Below are 20,335 nucleotides of genomic sequence, written 5' to 3'. Positions count from 1 at the left end.
CGTGTGGAGCCAACAGGACAAACTTCCACGCTGAAAGGTGGGATTTATCAACAGAGCACTGGGATCACTTGATGGTGGTGGATGCACTGGATAATACAGTCAGTATTTATGTGTGATTTTGGATTTATTCTTTATTTCTGCTGGGAAATCACTCCCTGTGAGGCTGGAGAGGCCCTGGCACAGGGTGCCCAGAGCAGCTGTGGCTGCCCCATCCCTGGAAGTGTCCAAGGTTGGACAGGGCTTGGAGCACCCTGGGGTAGTGGGAGGTGTCCCTGCCCATGGCAAGGGTGGGACTGGATGGACTTTAAGGTCCCTTCCAACCCAAACCATTCTGTGATTCTGTGATTCCTGCAAAGGGTTCCCCACAAGGAAACCCTAACTCTGCAGCTCTGGCTCAGCTCAGCCAGGAGGGACAAATCCTGCTTTTACTGGACATGATTTGAGGACTAGGCTGCAGTGAGCCCAGAGCTGCCAGGGATGATGCCCTGGCTCCTCCTCAGGGGCAGAATGGCCGTGGATCATGGCCAAGCCCCCCCAGGTGGGCACTAGGCTGGGTAAAAGCGTTTCAGAAGCTCCTTCTTGTTGACTTTGCCCATCTGGTTGCGCGGGATCTCCTCCACCACGATCAGCTCCGTCGGGATGGCGTAGGGAGCCATGCTGTCCCTGGAACACCAAACGGAGCTGTTACAGCTGGGCAGGAGCAGCTGAGCCTTGCCAGGAGCAGCCACAGCCCCAACCAGCCCCACCTGGGACCCCCACCCACATCCCAGGAGCCCATTTAAGCTCAGCTCCCAGCCTGGCTCAGTGGGAGCAGCTCATCCTGGGGGCTCCTCGGCTGGGATCAGTGACTGTCCCCAGGGCAGGGGTGGCATGCAGCGGTGCAGAGCCCCCCGTGCTCCTGGTGCCAGCCCCGCAGGGGACCGCAGCTGAATCGCCTCCCCGGGGGGGGTGTGGGTGACTGGCAGCGATCGCAGCCCCGAGCAGCACCCCGTGCCCTTCGCGGGGTGCGCAGGGGGGGCTCTCCTGCCTTCTGCTGCCCGTGTGTCACCGACCCGGGGCCGTGCCCGGCTCCGGCAGCGCCTGGCACCGACTCTAATGCGAGATGCCAAGTCTGGCGAGCCCTTCGAGCCCCGGCCGGCCTCCTCCCCCCGCCGCCACCAGCACCCGGCCATATGGAGCCGCTAACTCGGGATGGCGCCTGTCGCCGGGAAGCACCGTGGAAGGCGAAAGCCGCAAAATGAATCACTCTGAAGAGGGACATGTGTCTCCTGCCAGGGAGTGCGAGAACGGGGGCCAAGAGAGCCTAAGTGACATAAAAAATAAAGGGGAGAGACAGGGCGAGAGGGAGAGGCGGGCGGGGGCCGGCGCTGGGCAGGGAGCACAGCCGGACCCTGCGGGGCATTTGCGTTCAAGGGCACAAGAGCAACGTCCCTGTCACAGAGCTGGGGACAGCGACGGGAAGAGACGTGCAGGGAACGCTCTGGGAGTGGGGCAGGCAGGGGAGTACGGGGGGGGGCTGGGCAGAGCCCCCTGCCTGGCACCAGGGACCCCCCCAAACAACCTGGGGCATCCCCAAGGCTGCAGGTGGGGGATGAAGGGATCTCCTGGCTGGGTCACCAATGTCCCTGGCACGAGATTTAGGGCTGAGCAGCCACCTAAAGCACAGTGAGTGCCTCTCCTGTGAGGAAAGGCTGGGAGCTGGGCTAGTTCAGATGGGAAAAGAGGAGGTGAGGGGGAATAACTTTTTTTATAAGGTCTGGAGTGCTTGGACAAGGGGGAATAGCTTCAAACTGCTAAAGGGCAGGGATTGATGGAATACTGGGAAGAAATTCTGCCCTGTGAGGGTGCTGAGCCCTGGCACAGGGTGCCCAGAGAAGCTGTGGCTGCCCTTGGATGCCCTAGAAGTGTTCAAGGCCAGGCTGGACAGGGCTTGGAGCAGCCTGGGCTGGTGAAAGGTGTCCCTGCTCATGGCAGGGGGTGACGCTGGACAAGCCTTAAGATCCCTTCCCACCTAAACAATTCCATGACTCTGTGATCCTATGGCATGTCCCTGCTGAGGACACTGCTGGCTTTGAGCCTGCTCTCCGTGTCCCCTGCCGTGGGGTTTTACCTGGCCCAGTCCTTCAGGTCCCTCACGGAGAGCATCTGTCCCTTGCGCAGCTTCACCACGGCGCTGACCCGCTGTCCCCACACCATGTCCGGGGGCCCGATCACCGCCACGTCTGCAGGGACAACAGCCACTGCCCTCAGGGACCTGAGCAGCTCCTGGGGCCCAGCTGGCCAGAACAGGGGCTCAGGTGTCAGGAGGAAAATGCCACGGGATGTCAGCACGGGAAAACACCGTGGAGTTCTGTGCTGGCACAAGAACAGAGCTTTTCAGCGTGGAAAAGGCAGGAAGCTCCATGGTTGGAGAATCTGGAGTCAAGGGGGAGGAAGATGATGTACAGAGTGGTGTGGAGCTGGGGGCACCACTTCTTGACCCCTCGCACAAGGGCAGGGCAGATTTAATTGCAGCCTCATTTCCAAAATCAGGCAGGAGCTGCTGCTGACTCAGCTCCGGCCCTGGGAGAGCAGGAACTGTGGGATTTAAACATCCCCTTGTGGGAGGGGGCTCCAGGCACGTGCTGAGGCAGGGCTGCCCCCAGAGCAGTGTCCCCACGCTCTGTCCCCTCTGGGCAGGCAGCAGGAGGGAGAGCACAGACCTGTGATGTGGGGGTGTGCGAGGAGCTGACGTTCCACCTCCAGCGCGCTGATTTTGAACCCCCCATTTTTGATGATGTCCACAGAGGTGCGGCCCTTGATCCAGTACACTCCATCCTTGTATGCTGCTGTGTCTCCTGGAAAACAAGCAGCTCCATCAGAGGCTGCTCCTTGACCCCCCCTCTACCTTTCCTGGCCTGTGGATGTGGTATTCTGGTGGTGCTGCAAGGGGGAACGGGTTCCCACTGCTACAAGGCAGGGTTGGATGGGATACTGGGAAGGAATCCTGAGCTTTAGGGTCCTTCCAAACGAAACCATTCTGTGATTCTACAAAAAAAAAAAAAAAAAAAAAAAAGGTGGGAATGACACTGGGAAAATGAGCCTGTCCTGAGCAAGATGTTTGGTCCAAGCTGTCCTTCCCACAGGTGTGATCCCATAATCAGCCCAGCCAGGTACCACAGGACAGCAGTGCCAGCAGTGGTGCAGTTTTCACATCCCATTTCCAGCTCACCTCTGGCACTGTGGGATTTGCATGTGGTGCAGCAAAGGCCCAGACATTTAAACTGCCAGGGCAAGGAAACATCAGAATCAGTCGTGAAAATCCAGGCTGTTCCCCAGAAGAGCTGTGTCCCTGCTCAGCTGGCATCTGCCAAAATCCTGAGCCGCTCAGCTCAGCCAGGGGATGATTAATTGTTCCTGCATTTGCCTGCCCCTTGGCACTCTGTGGATGCTGAAGGCTGTCTGGAACATTCTGAAGTTGAGGGAAGTTTGAAACTGGGGCTCTCTGGGTGTTTGGCTGCTTGGAGTGGGGAGGAAGTCATGGCTGCTGTGATGAACTGCCTCCTGCACCCTGATCCCGTGGTGTGTGACTGACACACGGTGGGACAGGGCACATTCATTAAACGGTGGCACTGGGAGAGCAGGAGCTGCTTATTCCCACAGAGAAGATGGGGAGAGGAGAGGGAATTCAGCCCTGGTTCAGTGGCACGCAGTTCCCACGTCGTTCTTTGGGATGTCAGTACAGGAAACCAGCACGTTTGCTTTCCCTCTGCCCTGATGGGGCGAATGGTCCCTGACAGTTCTGCTCCCCTCCCATCCCTGTGCTCCCCACAAACGCCATCGCTGCTTCCCACACGGATCCCTCCATTCCACTGGCAGCACAGCACAGGCAGGGGATATGTCACATTATTGTTGTGACTACTGTGAGCTCCTGGGACCAGCTCTGTAATTCCCCCTGTCTCTTCCTTTCCAGCTCCTCTCCAGCATCAGGCCCTGGCTGTCACTTCCCACGCTGACAGCCCCGAGTGCCCTGGGGGATGCCATCCACTGAGGACAGCCCCGTTACCCTCTGCCCTGCACCATCTGCTTCCAGCCCAGCACATCAGGCAGCCTGTGCAGTGGCACATGCAGCATTCCCTGCTTCCCAAGCCAGTGGGGAATTCCCACACCAGGGAGACCAGTTAAAAGGATGCTGAATTTGCTCAATGACTGTCCCCAGCAGTGCTGAGTGTCACTTCCAAAGTGGTGCTGCCCCGAGAGCCACAGCAAGGACTGTGCCCGTCCTCCTGGGGGTCACAGGTGAGTCCCTTGCCCCACGAGCCCAGCAGCCCTTGTGGGCAGCTGCTGGTGCTGTGTCCCATCCATCCCAGCTGCTCCATCCAGCGGGATGCAGCTCAGAACCACAACCAGCACTCCCTGCCCTGGGCCAGCTGCACCAGAAAGGGAATTTTGGCCGTTGAGATGAGGGTCTCTGACACCCCATCTCCTCCTCTGCCTGCCTGGGCCACTGCCCCCAGCCCCTGTCACCTCACAAAGCCGTGGCAGCAGCACCTCGTGGCACGTGGCCGACGCCGGAGCTGCGGCTGCCGGGGCCGTGGGATTATTGCTTCCCTGACAGCAGCCGTCACCGCTACCTTTGGATTTGTTTCAAGATGCTCAGTGGGCATCTGTTCTGTGAAATGTTAAAGGCTCTGCTGAGCTGCATATTGAGCAGGCTCTGCACCGGCGGGGGCTGCCCTTTGCTGGAGTTACAGGCGGCTCTAGATATATTTATCCAGTTAAAAACATAGAATTAAGGAAAGGTTTGGGTTGGAAGGACCTTAAAACTCATCTTGTTCCACCCCTGCCATGGCAGGGACACCTTCTACCATCCCAGGTTGCTCCAAGCCCTGTCCAACCTGGCCTTGGGCACTTCCAGGGATCCAGGGGCAGCCACAGCTTCTCTGGACAACCTGCTCCCAGCCCTCAGCACCCTCCCAGCGAGATGCAGGAGGAGACACGGGCAATGGAGATCAACATTTCCCAACTCAAACTGCGGAGATTTCTGCCGTGACGTTCCTCAAGTTGCAAAATCCTCACTGCAAACACAAAAGGGCCCTTGGGACTCTGCTGTAGTTTGAGCACCTCCTTCACTGAGTGCTGAGACCTCGTGGGGACCAAGAGGCTGCCAGAGCTGCTTCCCAGCATGTGGAGAACAAGAGCCCCTTTGCTCCTCGAGCTGAGCTGCAGAATCAAACCCTCACCTGTGTCAACACCCTCACCCATGGGGCAGTTTGTTCCTGGCAAACATAGCAGAGTTCCCACATCAAAGGTACAACCAACTATTGACCTAGGGAACGCTTTGGCTCAAGAAATGAAACACTGAGTGGCTTCGGGGAGCTCTAAGATAGCTGAAGTATGCATAAAAAATGACTTTTTAGGTAAATCAGGTGACTTCAGCCTGGTCTAAGATAGAGGGTCAGGAATGTTCTAGGATGTGCTGGACAAACAGGGATAGTGCTGGCTTTGTACTGGGGCTCCGTGAGTCCAAGACCCCAACCCTGCACACAGGTGATGAGCAGAGGTCAGCCCCCAGGAGGAGCCCACCCCAGGCACACCATCCCTGCTCTGGGGGACAGATGTCACTCGGAAGCCTGGGGGACTGTTTGGTAACAGGTGTCACCAGCTTGGTGGCAGCGAGAGCGCGCTGATTTACAAACTGTCACGCGGCACCGCGGCTCCTGGGAGTGCCTCCCCACCCCACACTACTTGTGCACCTCTTCCTTCGTGCTCAGAGCTCCAGAGGGGACCTGGCAGGTGCTTCCCAAGAGTTTTCAAGTTTGTTCCCAGACTCTAGGAGAGTGAAGAAGTCTGTTAGGGCAGAGGAGTTGGTGTTGACCTTTAAGTGTGATGTGAAGAAGAGTCTGCACTTGGAAAGGGAAGATCAGTGAAATCTTCTTGTCCTGACACAGTCGATTTGAGGGCAGGGATGTTTCTGACTTGGCTGTGTCCTGGGTGTTCCTCCCATCTGAGGATGTGCACTGCCAGGTTTGAAACCAAAGCCTCAATGCCACCAGCAGAGCCTGGTCCACGAGCATCATTCCCAGGGGATTCGGCTCTTTGCAGACGTGATGTACCCCCGTGCCTGTCCCAGCTCCAGCAGACCATGTGCTGCACAGCAGGAAATACCAAGAAACAGCAAATGTCCCCTTTGAAAGGCAAATGATTTTGCTGATGATTTCAGCCTCCTGCTCTGGAGGCAGTTAATGCTCTCCTCAGGAGCTCCAGGGGCCGGAGCGGCGCCGGGGATGCTGGGGGCTCTTCCCTGCCAGCAGCAGGATGTGGTTTGGAGCACGTTCAAATATTAATTAGACCTTTTTGCTGTTAATGAATCACTCCTGATTTTTGCAAACTCTTGGCTTTCAAATGCTCCATGCAGAGCTCAGCCCGGTGCTCCTCGGAGTGGGGATGGAGAGCAGGAATGTCTCACAGCCACTGCTCCAGGTGACACGGACCTGCAGGGACACAGAAGAGCTCTTCTGGGGACAGTCACCACCCATGGGCAGCCAGCAGAGCTCCTTCAGACCCCACCTTGCACTTTTGGGAGCCTTTATGGGTTTTTTTCACCCCAGTTCCAGGCGGAATTCCCTGCTGTCAGCTGTTCTCCTGCCAGGATGATCCCTCATTTCCAGAGGGAAGAGCTGGAGCAGTGCACTCGCCCTCCTGCATTCCTCTGGAACTGCTGCTCTCACCAAGTGAGCGTGTGGGGGGGACCAGCAAGCTCCCAGCTGGAAAACCCTCGGGAAACTTGCAGGAAGGCAGTTGGAATAATCACTCTTTGCCCTTCTCTGGTGCCTTTCAGCAGAGGATCTCCAAGCACACCGACCCAGAGGCTACTCAGGCAGAAAGGGAACAGCTGGCAGGACAGTGGCGGGATGAGGAGTGGCCTCACACGCCAGGAGCAGTGGGCAGGAGGTTCTGGATCTTTGCTCTACCCTGGCATTAACTCCTACCTGCCTCCCACTTCCCTGGAGTCATTGTTGATGCTGCTGGTCCATCAGGCTGAGGCAGAGCTCGCCCTCTGGCAGACACACCTTGCTGATTAGGATTATGATTTATTTTCCAGGTAGGATTGGTCCAACAACCCAGGCAGGTGATGAAGAGCCTTGATCCCGATCCTCACCACTTGGGAGAGCAGAGCCAAAATCTGGGGGCTAAAACCTCCATCACCAGGTGAGGATTTTGCAGTATTAAGTCTCCAACCCCAACACCCACAGCTGGATGGGGACATGCAGGGGCCCATCCAGGGCTTGTGATTGTCCCCCTGACCACTCAGAGGCAGCTGGCAGGAAGGTCCTCCTCCATCCTCCTCCTTTCAGCACAGTTTTCCTGCCTGCAGATCAGCTCCAGCAGCAGACCATGGAGATGCTCCTTCACAGGCTTTGGAATCCTCCTGCAGCCGTAAGCTCCATGTGCCTGTCACATTTCTCACGTGCTCTTTCCCTGCTCTTCCCAGGGCATTTTAGTGTCTCACCACTCTCCTAAACCCATGGGAAGGATTGTTTTGCAGGTAGTACAGACACAGTGGGGCTGGGAATCTGCTAAGTGTGGCACAGCAGTGACATTCCTGTGGTCACTCTGCCTCTCTTCCCATCCCTCTGGGCACAAGCTCCCAAGCCCAGAGCAAAAAGAAATGGTTTGTTCCCACTCCCAGAGGCTCCTGTGCTGGAGAAAAGCCACGTGGGGTGGATAAATGATTATAAGGCAAGTGCTAAAGGCTTTTTATAGGAATTAGATAATTCATCCCCTCTGTGGCCGGGCCGTGGGACGGGCGGCCAAGCGCTGCCTCTCCGTCACAGACATCCACCTTTCCCTCCCCCCACAGCACGAAAACTGCATCCACAGATCCCCCATCTGCTCACATACATCACACACTTCACTCCAGTTTATTAGCTGGAATAAATCATAAATATTTCATTATATATCAACGGCGCTCGACTGCGGGAAGGTGCAATCCATCACCCCGACGTCCCCGCGACCTGCCGCCGTGCAATAAGCTTTCCAGTCTATTAAACAAGATTGATACAGTGTGCCAGCCTGGACTGGGGCATTTATTTCTGGAGCTCTGGGAGAGGGAGGGCACAGAACACCTGGGGCAGCCCAACACAAATCCTGCAGCAGCAAGAGGCAGAATGCCCCTCCAAGAGTGTCATGGGAATGCTGCTGGCATTAGGAGAATCATGGAATTATTTAGCCTGGAAAAGGCCCTTAAGACTGTCTATTGCACCTGTCCCCCTGCACTAACCCGTGTCCCCAAATGTCACATCCTCATGGATTTTAAATCCCTGCAGGGATAGAGACTCCAGTGCTGCCCTGGGCAGCTGTGCCAGGGCTGGGCTGCCCTTTCCATGAGGAAAGCTCCCCTAACACCTGAGGCTGTCAGGTATCAGGGAAGGCTGTTCACTCTTGTCCTGTTGCTTGTTCCCTAGGAGGAGAGATGGGAGAAGACACGGTGGCAAAGCAGGGCCCAACTGAAGCAACGTCCTGCCTCCAACTGGGACCTTCCAGGCTGTCCCCAGCTCAGGAATTCCACCTCATCCTCTGAGTGAGACCTCTCTCCAAGCCACATCTCCCTGCAGAACCAACAGCACCTCGCTGTGAGCCACTCTCTGGTGGAATCCTGGGCCTCGGGTGAGTTCCCAGCACCCAAGAGATGCTGGGGAAGGTGCAACCCTCGGTGATCCAGAGCCTCTCTGGCACTGCTGGGATTGATGGGAGCCATCCCTGCTCCTGCAGGGACTGACACCGCCTCAGCAGTGCTGATGTATGTGCACAGATCTATTTAATGAAATGCTAAATGATAGGCTAAATAACTGAGCAACTTTAGCTTGATTTATTGCGTGGAAGTGAGGAATGTGTGTCCCTGCTGTCAGCCATCTTGGCTGCCAACAGAGGTCACGAGCACTAATTGTAGCTAATTAACATTAATTAGACTTGGGAAGTCTGGGTCTCCTCTCCCCAGTCATCCCCATCCACCCCAGCCCTTCAGCACGCACATTCCCTGGAAGCAGGCTGCATTCCCAGCAGCCCAGGGTTCAGCAGCTCCTGTTGTTAATCCCAGTGCAGCTGAAATCATCAGCTCCTGCTTTTCCCCACCTTTTCCACCCTGCTCAGACCAGGAGGGTCTGAGGCCTGCCAGGCTCCCAAAATCCAACCTGCTGCTCCCTTTGGAGCGTGTCACAATCTTGGAGTGACTCCGAGGGGATACTCGAGTCCATCTACCCTCACCAGGTCACCTGGGCCAGCAAATGCCTTCCTTGGCTCACAGGAGGCCCTGTCCAAGAACACTGGGGCTGCCCCGAGGCCCAGCTGCCTCTGCAGAGCACGGGGGGTTTGGACAGCCCGTGATCATTAATAAAGCATCAAAGGCTCCTGAGGGGCAGAGTTTGAAACTTCCTCAAAAAATCACATGTATATTAACTCCACAGCAGTTATTCATGAGGAAACCCTCTCCCCAGCAGCTCCCAGGGCCCCCACTCTCTCCCTGGGTGCAGGACAAAGCCTTTCCTGGTGTCCCCACCCTGCCCAGCAGAGCCACTGGCACTGGGAGAAGGGCCAGCACTGCGCTCCTGGATCCAGCTGCTATCCTGGCACGGGCAGCCCTGCCTGGCAGCACAACTCCAATCTGCTGCCAAAATCCTCCAGCAGGGCCCGGGGCCTGGGAGGAGAGTGGCTCAGCAGCTGCAGCCCCAGATCTGTCCCTGTGGTGGGAACAGGCAGGTGCTCTCCAGGCAGGTTCCACCTGCAGTCCACAATGGAAGGATGTGGAGCTGCTGGGGCCAGTCCAGGAGAGGCCACGGAGCTGCTCCCAGGGCTGGAGCTCCTCTGCTCTGGAGCCAGGCTGGGAGAGCTGGGCGTGTTCACCTGCAGAAAAGAAGGATCCAGGGAGAGCCCAGAGCCCCTTCCAGGGCCTAAAGGGGCTCCAGGAGAGCTGGAGAGGGACTGGGGACAAGGGATGGAGGGACAGGACACAGGGAATGGCTTTAAACTGAAAGGGGGTAGGAGAAATCCTTCCCTGCTAGGGTGCTGAGGCCCTGGCACAGGTGCCCAGAGAAGCTGTGGCTGCCCCTGGATCCCTGGAAATGTCCAAGGCCAGGCTGGACAGGGCTTGGAGCCACCTGGGCTGGTGGAAGGTATCCCTGCCCATGACAGGGGATGGAATGGATGAGCTTTAAGGTTCTCCCAACCCAAACCATCCTGGGATTCTGTGAAACTCCATCCCAGAGCCCCTAGGAATGAAGAGCCCTTCCTGCTGTGGCCTGGAGGATCCTGCTGGGCACAAGGGGGACCATCCAAAGACACCAACACCCTGAGGGTGCTGCCACGCCTCTCCCACACCAATATCCAGGAGCAAGCAGAGGCTGTCAAGCTTTGTGGGCCCCTGGCCACTGAGGCAGAGCAGGATTTGGCCACCCACCTGAAATGTGGAGGTAATTGAATGGCTCCTGAGAAAGGGAATCAGTCCACTGGAAGGGAATTGCTGTTTGTTCCTGCGCCTTGCCTCGAACGGCGCCGGGAGCGGCGGCAGCAGCGGGTGCATGTGCAGCACCATTTATTTACATCATAAAATTGCCAAGTGGACTTGGAGCTCAGGGCCATCCTCCCCTCTACCCTGTGCCTGGCTCCCACCAGCTGAACGGGGGACAGACCCTTGGATGCCCTCGTGGCTGCTGCCAAGGGATGCAGAAGCCTCAGTGTGCTGCTCCTGTGCTGGCTCAGATGCCTCAGTGTGCTGCTCCTTGCTCTGGATTTGGGCAGGGGATGGGAATTGTATCACAGCTCAAAGCTGCTTTGCAGCCCTTTCTATCCATGCACATGAAGCTGTGCCAGGGCAGGTTTAGGGTGGATATCTGGAAAGGTTCTTCCCCCAGAGGGTGCTGGCACTGCCCAGGCTCCCTAGGGAAAGGGCACAGCCCCCAGGCTGCCAGAGCTCCAGGAGGGTTTGGAAAATGCTCTCAGGCACAGGCTGGGATTGTTGGGGTGTCTGTGCAGGGCCAGGATTTGTACTTTGATCATCTTAATGCACCTCTTCCAGCTGATTCCATGATTGATTTGGGAAAGGTACTGGGCCATCTTCAAGCTGCCTGCTCCCAGGAGAAAGGGGTTAAACAATGGACTCCCCACTCTCAGAACTTCTCCAGAGACTCCTGGAGCAGCCAGCATGAGGAAAAAAGAAAATCAGAAATAAAAAAATAAAAAAAAAAAAAGCAAGCCCCAGCCTGGAATGAATTCCTGTCATGCTCTCTAACAGGGAACTTTATATTCCACAGGCAGCAGCGCTGAGCCTGCTGTCAGAGCCATGCTGGGAGAAAGGGCAAAACCCTGCCGAGATGAAAGAATGGGAAGCACTGGAACAGCCTCCCCTGGCATTTACACCTGGAAAAAAAATAAATCACTCAAGGGCATCTCACAAAGAGCTGTGCTAATAAGGCTCTCCTCCCCACGCTGTGTGGCTGCGTGGGACATGGAGCGGTGCCAGGAGTGCTGGCAGCAGCTCAGGTACCTGGGAGGGGAAAGGAGCAGGTAAGACAAGGTTGATTCAAGCCTGAGCTGAGCTCTGCCCACCCTGCTTCCAGCCAGGGGACAGAGGGACTTGGGGACCTGCCTTGAGCGCAGCTAACCCTTGTCTCAGCTGGTCTGTCAGAGATTCCTTCCCCTCACACACGTATTTTCCAAAGGCTCCTCGCATTCACTGCACCTCTCAGCAGGGTGACAAGTCAGGGTGATGCCCACTGACCCTCCTGGCTTGTCTGCACATCCTATTTCCTTCACCATCCACATTCCCCCTCCACAACCCCTCCTGGCTCCCGTGAGTGGGCTCATTCCACCACACAGACCTTTCCCTGCTCCCAGAAGGATTTTTCTCCTCTGAGCACAGGGAAGAAGGCAGGGCAGTGTTTAGGCATTACCCTTGGGTGTCACTGTCCCACTGCACCGTGTCTGCACTCAGGATCCCCCTGGGGCAGGGAAAACACCATCCACTGCATCCCTTCTCCAAGCCATCCCTCCCCCATCCCCTGCAAGCCAGATTTCCCATCACATCCCACTGGGCAGCAGGTTTGGCTACCAAATACAAAGAGCTGTGTCTGTCCTATTGTTCTGGGGCCTCAGGGGTTGCTGCAGATGGTCCCTGCTCCAGCCTTGGCCTGGGCTGGCATTGGCCACCCTCACACAGCCTGTGCCAGCCCAGTCCTGGGCATCCAGCCAGGAGAGGACAGCACCAAATGGAAACAGCCTTGGCAAAGCCTGGCAGCGCCTCAGATCCTGCCTGCCCTGGCAGAGGTGCTGCTCCTCATTCTTATCTCATTTCTTCAGCTCAGCATGACCAGGAGCCTCTCCAAGCCCTCAGAACTGAAGGACAAGAGCAGATGAACACTCCCCAGGCTGCATGTCCTGCTCCCATGGAAAGCAGTGGATAAACCAGGCAAACCTGGAAGGTTTCTGCAAACCAGGCAGCCAGGAGCTTGGAGGCTCAGTCCTCACTAGCAGGAACTCATGGGTGACTGATACGACACAAGCAGGCTGAGCAGGGACCCCCCTGCTCCTCCAGCCTGAATTACTGCAGATGGGTTTGCCCAGAGGGCCAGCCAGAGAAGAAAATGGGTAAGTAAAAATGAAAAACGCTTCTTTTTTTTTCACATTAGCATTTAAATATTTATGGAAACCCCTGCAGACAACGAGACGAAAAAGAAAACTCAAAGAGTAATAAATAAGTCAATGCTCCAAGGTGTGGCTGCACAGCTGAATGGGGCTGCTAGAGCTTTGGAGAGTGTGGTCACAAAAATTAATAATGGTAATAATAAAAACATAAGAGCAGATCCCTCTGCTCCCTGCAGCCACTGAGGGACAATCAAACCTTAGCAAAAGGCAGAATCACCTCTTCTTTTCCATGCAGTGTCCTGGGGCCTGGCCTTGGACACTTCCAGGGATCCAGGGGCAACCACAGCTTCTCTGGGCACCCTGTGCCAGGGCCTCCCCAGCCTCACAGGAAGGAATCCTTCCTAAATCCCTGAAATGGGATGGAATTGGGTGAGATGGGATGGGAAGAATGATTCCCAGCAGTCAGGGGCTAATTCCAGGCTCTCCCTCCAGGCTGTGAGAGCAGCACTGCTGTAGCAGAGCTCGAGGGGTAAAAGCAGACACAGAACAAAAGGGAAGAGCCTGGATTTTGGAGCTGCAGGTGCCTGCTGTTCCCACCGACTCTCAGCTGGGGAGCAATTGCTCCATGCCTCTGGAAAGGAGCCTCAGTGCAGCAGAGGTTCTCAAAGAAGGAAAGGGTTGGCATCCAAGATGTTTGATACGACGAGAGCAGAGCTTTAGAGAGTAAACAAATTCTGTGCCAAAAGCTGCTCTCATTTACAGCTACAAAAATCCCAAGTCACTCTGAACTGCTGAAAACATCACTTTCACCAGCAGTCAGGGAAACAGAATCATGGAATCAGGGAATGTTTCAGGTTGGAAAGGACCTTAAAGCTCATCTCGTTCCACCCCACCCATGTCCTGGTGACCCCAAGGCTTCCAGTAGTCAGGCAAACCTGGAAATATTGAATCCTCAAGGAGAAGGAATAAATACTCAAGCAGGAAGCAAAAAAAGAGAATTCTCTCTCCAAAGTGCTCTGAGTGTGTGTTTAAGGAACCTCTGGGGGTGATAAAGGCTGATATACCAGAAAATATTCCATCTTTATGGTTTTAATTTTAAAAACACTTCTTAAACTAGGGCTGGGTGGAAAGGGGAGCCCAGCACATGCCTGGTCTGGCTTCTGCTCCTGCCCCTTCCTACAGCAGCGTGTTTGGGGTCCACCTGGCATTTTTGGGGGTGTCCTTCCATGGCATTTGTGGGAAGGTGCATCCCAAAGGCAGCAGCTGAGCGCTGCCATCCTGCCCCACCCATGAGCTGGTCCCTGCCAGACTCCTCAAGAAGCTCCTCCAGGCAGGAGCCCCCGCTCCACCCAGGGGGATCACACCGGTAACTCACATAATTTCAGCACATTACAATTAAGGAATCATTTCTTTAAAAATAGAATTTGCATTAGCTGGATTTGTGAGTAGGAAAGCCACTGCAAACAAACAGAAAACCTGCAGATTAAGATGCTAATTAGATGCATTTCTATTTATAATCTGCCTTGATCAGCCTCAAGTATTTTCTCTTTCAGGTGTCTGTGCTCCACCCACGGATGTGAGCAATTCCCCTGGCAGGGAAACACCTGCTGCTCCCTGGGGACAGCCAAGCATCGGGAAAAGCCTGTGCCAGAGGCCTGGGGCTGCATCCTGCTCCTTCTCCTTAGGGCACAGCCCCAGAGCAGGGAAGAGTTGTGCCTGGCCAAGGATGACCTGCCCAGGGCCTTTCCTACAAACACCACACTCCTCTCTGCTGGAAAACTGCAGGAGGCTTTGCCTTTCCCACCAGAAGGGGTGGAAATCACAGAATCATGCAATTAGCTGGAAAAGATCATCAAGTCCAACCATCAGCCCTGCACCACCACCATGGGCACCCCTGACCATGTCCCCAAGTGTCACATCCATGTTTTTTCAACACTTTCAGGGATGGGGACTCCACCACTGCCTTTTCCACAGAGAAATTTTCTCCCATATCCACCCTAAGCCCTCTCTAAGGCCATTTTGTCTCATCCTGTCCCTTGTTTCCCCCTGGCTGTCCCCTCCTGTCAGGAGTTGTGCAGAGCCACAGGGGCCCCCCTGAGCCTCCTCTCCTCCAGGCTGAGCCCCTTTCCCAGCTCCCTCAGCCCCTCCTGGTGCTCCAGTCGTGATGGGGGTCGGACTTGATGGCCTTGAAAGGTCCTTCCCCACCCAAACTATTCCATGATTCTATGGAATCTGCAAGAGCCAGGGCTGGGAATGGCAAGGATCTGCAGCTGGTGTCAGTTGTGGACTGGAGAGCTCAGTGTGAAAATGACAGAGAGACAGCAGGATGTTGCTGAAACCAGTCAGAGTCACTGGGATCATTCCCTGGACTGGGATTCATGGCTGCAGCAAGAGCGTGTTCCATTTTTGGAGCAAGCTGGGAATTCAGTGCTGAGTGGGATGTTCCCAGCTAAACCAGGGCTTGTCCTTGCTGCTTGGATTTGTAATCACAGTGGAAAAACAGCTTCTTTTTCTTGTTGTTGGGGTTTTGTTTTGTTTTCCCTTTCAGTTCATGTTGTCTTTGATACAGAACATCCAGAAGAAATAAAGAAACACCAGGTCCACTCTGTTCTCCCTCTAAAGCCTTAACAACAGGATATGAGAAGTGTTTTGGGCCATAGGATTTATGACTAATGGAGTTCAGGGGCATTTGTGACCGGGGCAAAAGGATCCAGCAAAAATTCACTGATAAACCAAGATTTAACAATGTGAAAAAGAGCTCCAAGGTTCTGGGGTTTTTTTAAATGCAGCTCGAAGAAAGAAATTTAAAAGATATGAGTCATCATTCTGCAATGTGCATCAAACAAGTTAAATAACTCTTACTTTCTTAATGACATATTAATCAAAGTGCATTGATTCTTGAATCAGATTCTACCCCCAACAAGCTCTCTATCTTCTCCATCCTGATGCATGCATTAAGAGAGTTTTATTCTGACAGATACAATATAGCAATCAATAAAATCTTATTATATGGAGCAGGGATACATGGATTTGTCGCAGGATTTATGCACTATTTCAAACCCCGTGCTATTTCATGTCTCAGCCTTAACCTGTAATTGAAAATAAATCTCCCTGAATACACCAGATTCTAATTTTCTGGATGTGTGGGCAAATGTGAATGGAAGCTGCCCTTCCCTCGGGGAGCAGGCTGCTCTCGGGCCGTGCCGCTGCCCGGGGAGCAGGGCTGGATTGGCAGATTCCTCTGGAGAAGCCCCCGTGTGCAGGGAGATGTGGGGAAGGGGCAGTGGTGGGCACCATGGTGGGCACCCACCACGCTCCCAAACCCTCCTCGTGCTTCCAAAGCCACTTGCTGCCTCCTGGGCAGGGATAACACAGCCTGACAGTGCCAGGGCCTGGCCCCTGTGGGCATGGCAAGGCTGGGATGGATGGATGGATGGATGGAGGGATGGATGGAGGGATGGATGGATGGATGGATGGATGGATGAGGGATGGATGGATGGATGGATGAGGGATGGATGGATGGATGGATGGATGGATGGATGGATGGATGGAGGGATGGAGGATGGATGGAGGGATGGATGATGGATGATGGATGGATGGATGATGGATGATGGATGGATGGATGGATGGATGGATGGAGGGATGGATGGATGGATGATGGATGGATGATGGATGGATGATGGATGGATGAGGGATGGATGGATGGATGGATGGATGGATGGAGGGATGGATGGATGATGGATGGATGGATGGATGATGGATGGATGGATGGATGGATGGATGGATGGATGATGGATGGAGGGATGGAGGATGGATGGATGGATGGACGGATGATGGATGGATGGATGATGGATGGATGGATGGATGGATGGATGGATGGATGGATGGAGGGATGGAGGATGGATGGAGGGATGGAGGATGGATGGAGGGATGGAGGATGGATGGATGGATGGATGGATGGATGGATGGATGGATGGATGGATGGATGGGGATGGATGGATGGATGGATGATGGATGGATGGATGGGGGATGGATGGATGAGGGATGGATGGATGGATGGATGGATGGATGAGGGATGGATGGATGGATGGAGGGATGGAGGATGGATGGATGGATGGATGAGGGATGGATGGATGATGGATGGATGAGGGATGGATGATGGATGGATGGATGGAGGATGGATGGATGGATGGATGAGGGATGGATGGATGGATGGATGGATGGATGGATGGATGGATGGATGGATGGGGGATGGATGGATGGGGGATGGATGGATGAGGGATGGAGGATGGATGGATGGATGAGGGATGGATGGATGGATGGATGGAGGATGGATGGATGGATGGATGAGGGATGGATGGATGGATGGATGGACGGATGGATGGATGGGGGATGGATGGATGGGGGATGGATGGATGAGGGATGGATGGATGGATGGATGGATGAGGGATGGATGGATGGATGGATGGATGGATGGATGGATGGATGGATGGAGGGATGGATGGATGGATGGATGGAGGGATGGAGGATGGATGGATGGATGGATGGATGATGGGTGGATGGATGATGGATGACTGACTACAGAAGCTGCTGTTTCTCTGCTCCTTTCCTCCAGTTCCCAAGGTTTGATTTTACTCACAGGACCATGGAATGGTTTGGGTTGGAAGGGACCTTGAAGGCCACCCAGTGCCACCCCCTGCCATGGTCAGGGACACCTTCCACTGTCCCAGGTTCCTCCAAAACCTCACCTTGGACACTTCCAGAGATCCAGGGGCAGCCACCGCTTCTCTGGGCCAGGGCCTCATCCTAAAAAACGTCTTCCTTCCCTCTTTTCCCCTCTCCTCCCCTCTCAGCAGCACGTGAGGGTTTGGAGGCTGCCTCTCAGCTGGCAGGGCCTGGCACAGCTGGGCAGGCTCAGCAGGCACAGGAGCCAGATGCCCACAGGCATTTGTCCTTTGGGCTTGGCTTGGCCTCCGAGGGCTCGGTGCCACTTGGATGCATGACAGCAGGTGGAAACCCAGCAGTCTCCCTGGAAATGGCTGGAGGGGACTTTGATCTAAGCAGCTCTGTCAACAGCGTTAATAAAATAAAAAGAATCAAATTCACTCGGATGGAAATGAGAGATGCAGGGATTGGCAGAGAGCAGCACAAATCCCAGGGAATAAAGAGGATGGGAGTAACAGCACATCCCCTCTGCACCACCAGGAGTTCAGGGGCTTCTCAGAAGAGCCATGATCTTGAATTCATCAAAGTCACTGGGTTTTTTCCCCCTTTTTTGGGGCAGGGCTTGGAGCAACCTGGTCTAGTGGAAGGTGTCCTTGTTCATGGGACAGGATGAGCTTAAAGGTCTCTTCCCATCCAATCCTCTCCATAATTCTGTGAAACCCCAGCTCTGAGGGACTTGGCCACCACCTGCAGCCTGTAGGTCACTGGTGGGGACACCACAAGGGTCAGCAGTGAGCAGAACCCTGGCACGGAGTTGGGAAAGCCATGGCTGGGGTTTGGGAACACCTTGTGCTGGCATTCAGCCTCACCTGTAAAACACTCACCTGGATGACCTGGAAGTGGCAGATACAGGGAATTACAGCCTGGCAATGGCCAGGATTCACCTCTGTTGGATCCTGCCAGTATGGTTTTGGCTCCAGGGTAACCAATTTGTGCTTAATGGGGATAATTCACCCTCCAGATCCAATCCCTGTGACAGGACACAACCCCTTTCATTCCCTCAAGGGTTTTTTACCACCACAGGACATTTGCCACCTCTGAGTGATCTCCAGAGGCTGCTGATGAGGCTGGGGCAGGCAGGGTGAGGATGGGGCCATGGGATCACTCCTGGCACTGCTGGATAAAATGAGACTTGGGAAAAACCCAGTCCCACTGACCTGATATCCACGGGAGATGGAGCAGGAGGCAGGAGAGGGAAGGAAGGCAAGGAAGGCAGAGTGGGAGTAGGGATGGAGAAGGGAGTTCAAGCCTTCTGCCTGAGGGAAGGGGAACATCAGGGAGGTCACCTGGATGCTGGGGAGGGGGTTGTCCAAGCACCCCTTGACCCACCCCGAACCCCCCACTCCTGTCACTGCTCCCCTCCCTTGTTTCAGCTCTGAGCTTGGCTCGGTTGGCGAAAGGGTTAAGTTTAATTTATACTGATTTCTATTTAATATCATTCTCTCCCCGTAGGAGCCGGCAGCTGTGAGCTGATTGTAGTCCCTCATTATGCAGTCTGTATCACTAATGGCCTGTGACAAAGGCATGCCATCTTCCCGGCCTTACCCCCGAGAGCCAATTAAACACACATACTCCCTTCCTGTTTGCGGCGCATTACAATGAAATTAAACTGAATTTCAAAATCATTTTCTCCTAAAGACATCTCTTTGCAATAATTAATGCACGCTATTCCTTTGCAGCTGAAATATTCATCAGGAGTGTTGACTAAAAAAATTTTTTAAAGCTGATTGCCCTGCACCCCACGTGAGGGCTGGTGATGCTCCGGTCCCAGCCCGCGGTGCCTGCCTGGCTTGGGGACTCGTGGTGACACTGCTGGCAGAGTGAGCTCTGCTTCGGGAGAACAATTAGAATAAATCACAGCTTCTTCAGGAACGGTCAATAAATCAGGTTACACAGAAGGCATCAGAAATCCAGCCTGACTCCTGCCACCACAGCACTGCTAACGCACAGTAAAGAGGGGAATGGGGAAATCAGAGCTGTGGCTATCATGGAATCAGAGAATCCCAGAATCACTGAGGTTGGAAAAGATCTCCAGGGTCATCAAGTCCAACCTGTGACTGATCCCCACTGTGTCACCCATGCCAGAGCACTGAGTGCCATGTCCAGCTGTTCCTTGGACACCTCCAGGGATGGGGACTCCAGCATCTCCCTGGGCAGCCCCTGCCAACGAACAACCCTTTCCATGAAGAAATTCCTCCTGATGTCCAACCCCAGCCTCCCCTGGCACAGCTTGAGGCCATTTCCTCAAATCACTGGAAGTAGATAGCCTGGAAGTAGAGCCCAACCCCCACTTGGCTTCACCCTCCTCTCAGGGGGTTCTAGCTGGTAGTTAATGATTCTGTGACACAGTCCCTGTGTAAATTGAGACAAATCCCACCTGTCAGCAGAGCTGAATTCCCAGGAAAACATTAAGCAGTGGTATTTCATGCTTAGGAGCAAAGGACCCTAAACACCCCCCATTACCTGGTGACTTGGTCACTGTGCCCAAAGCCCCTTCCTGAGCCAGTGTGACACTGACATTCTCTGGACAGAGAGATGTGATTCTGTCTCTCAGGAGAAGCACAGAGAGAAGAAGAGAAAACTATCTTTCTCTCTGCTCCTTTGTTTTCCCCATGTGGAATGTGGTATGGAGATTGTTCACCTGCAGTGATTGCTGGGTTGGATTCTGGTGAAGGTTGTTTGGGGTCAGTGACCAAAGGGATCCAGCTGTGGCTCGGGCTCTCAGCAGAGAGTCATGAGTTTGAGTTAGTTAGGTGAGTAAGAAGTAAGTATGTAGAATAGGATAGTGTCTCTTTAAATAGTATATTAATATAATATAGTAGAGTTTTAATAAAGCTCTCCTTCAGCCTCCTGATCTAGAGCCAGACATGAGCACTTCTTCCCTGAGCCGGGGTTCACCACCACCATTTTTACTATAAGCCAGCGTCTGGAAGCACATCCAGCCTGCACTCCCAGCTCCAAGCCCTCTCCAAGCCCGTGCACCAGTCCAGAG

At 54.5% G+C, this 20,335-nt stretch overlaps 1 protein-coding gene across 1 annotated transcript in view; it reads right to left on the bottom strand.

Annotated features, from left to right (window-relative positions):
* Positions 1–444: 444 nt before the first annotated feature.
* Positions 445–20,335, bottom strand: part of ACSF3 (acyl-CoA synthetase family member 3) — a 53,573-nt gene continuing 33,682 nt past the window's right edge. Inside the window, exons 8-10 of the mRNA XM_053952432.1 lie at positions 2,703–2,837; positions 2,111–2,222; positions 445–663 (exon numbers count right to left, since the gene is read on the bottom strand). Of these exons, the coding sequence (XP_053808407.1) occupies positions 546–663; positions 2,111–2,222; positions 2,703–2,837 (365 nt within the window). The 3' untranslated portion in view covers positions 445–545. The remainder of the gene's footprint in view (positions 664–2,110; positions 2,223–2,702; positions 2,838–20,335) is intronic.

This window comes from Vidua chalybeata, chromosome 11, assembly GCF_026979565.1.
Source record: "Vidua chalybeata isolate OUT-0048 chromosome 11, bVidCha1 merged haplotype, whole genome shotgun sequence".
In the NCBI taxonomy this organism is placed as follows: Eukaryota; Metazoa; Chordata; class Aves; order Passeriformes; family Viduidae; genus Vidua; species Vidua chalybeata.
This window is presented reverse-complemented; position numbering and strand designations above follow the sequence as displayed.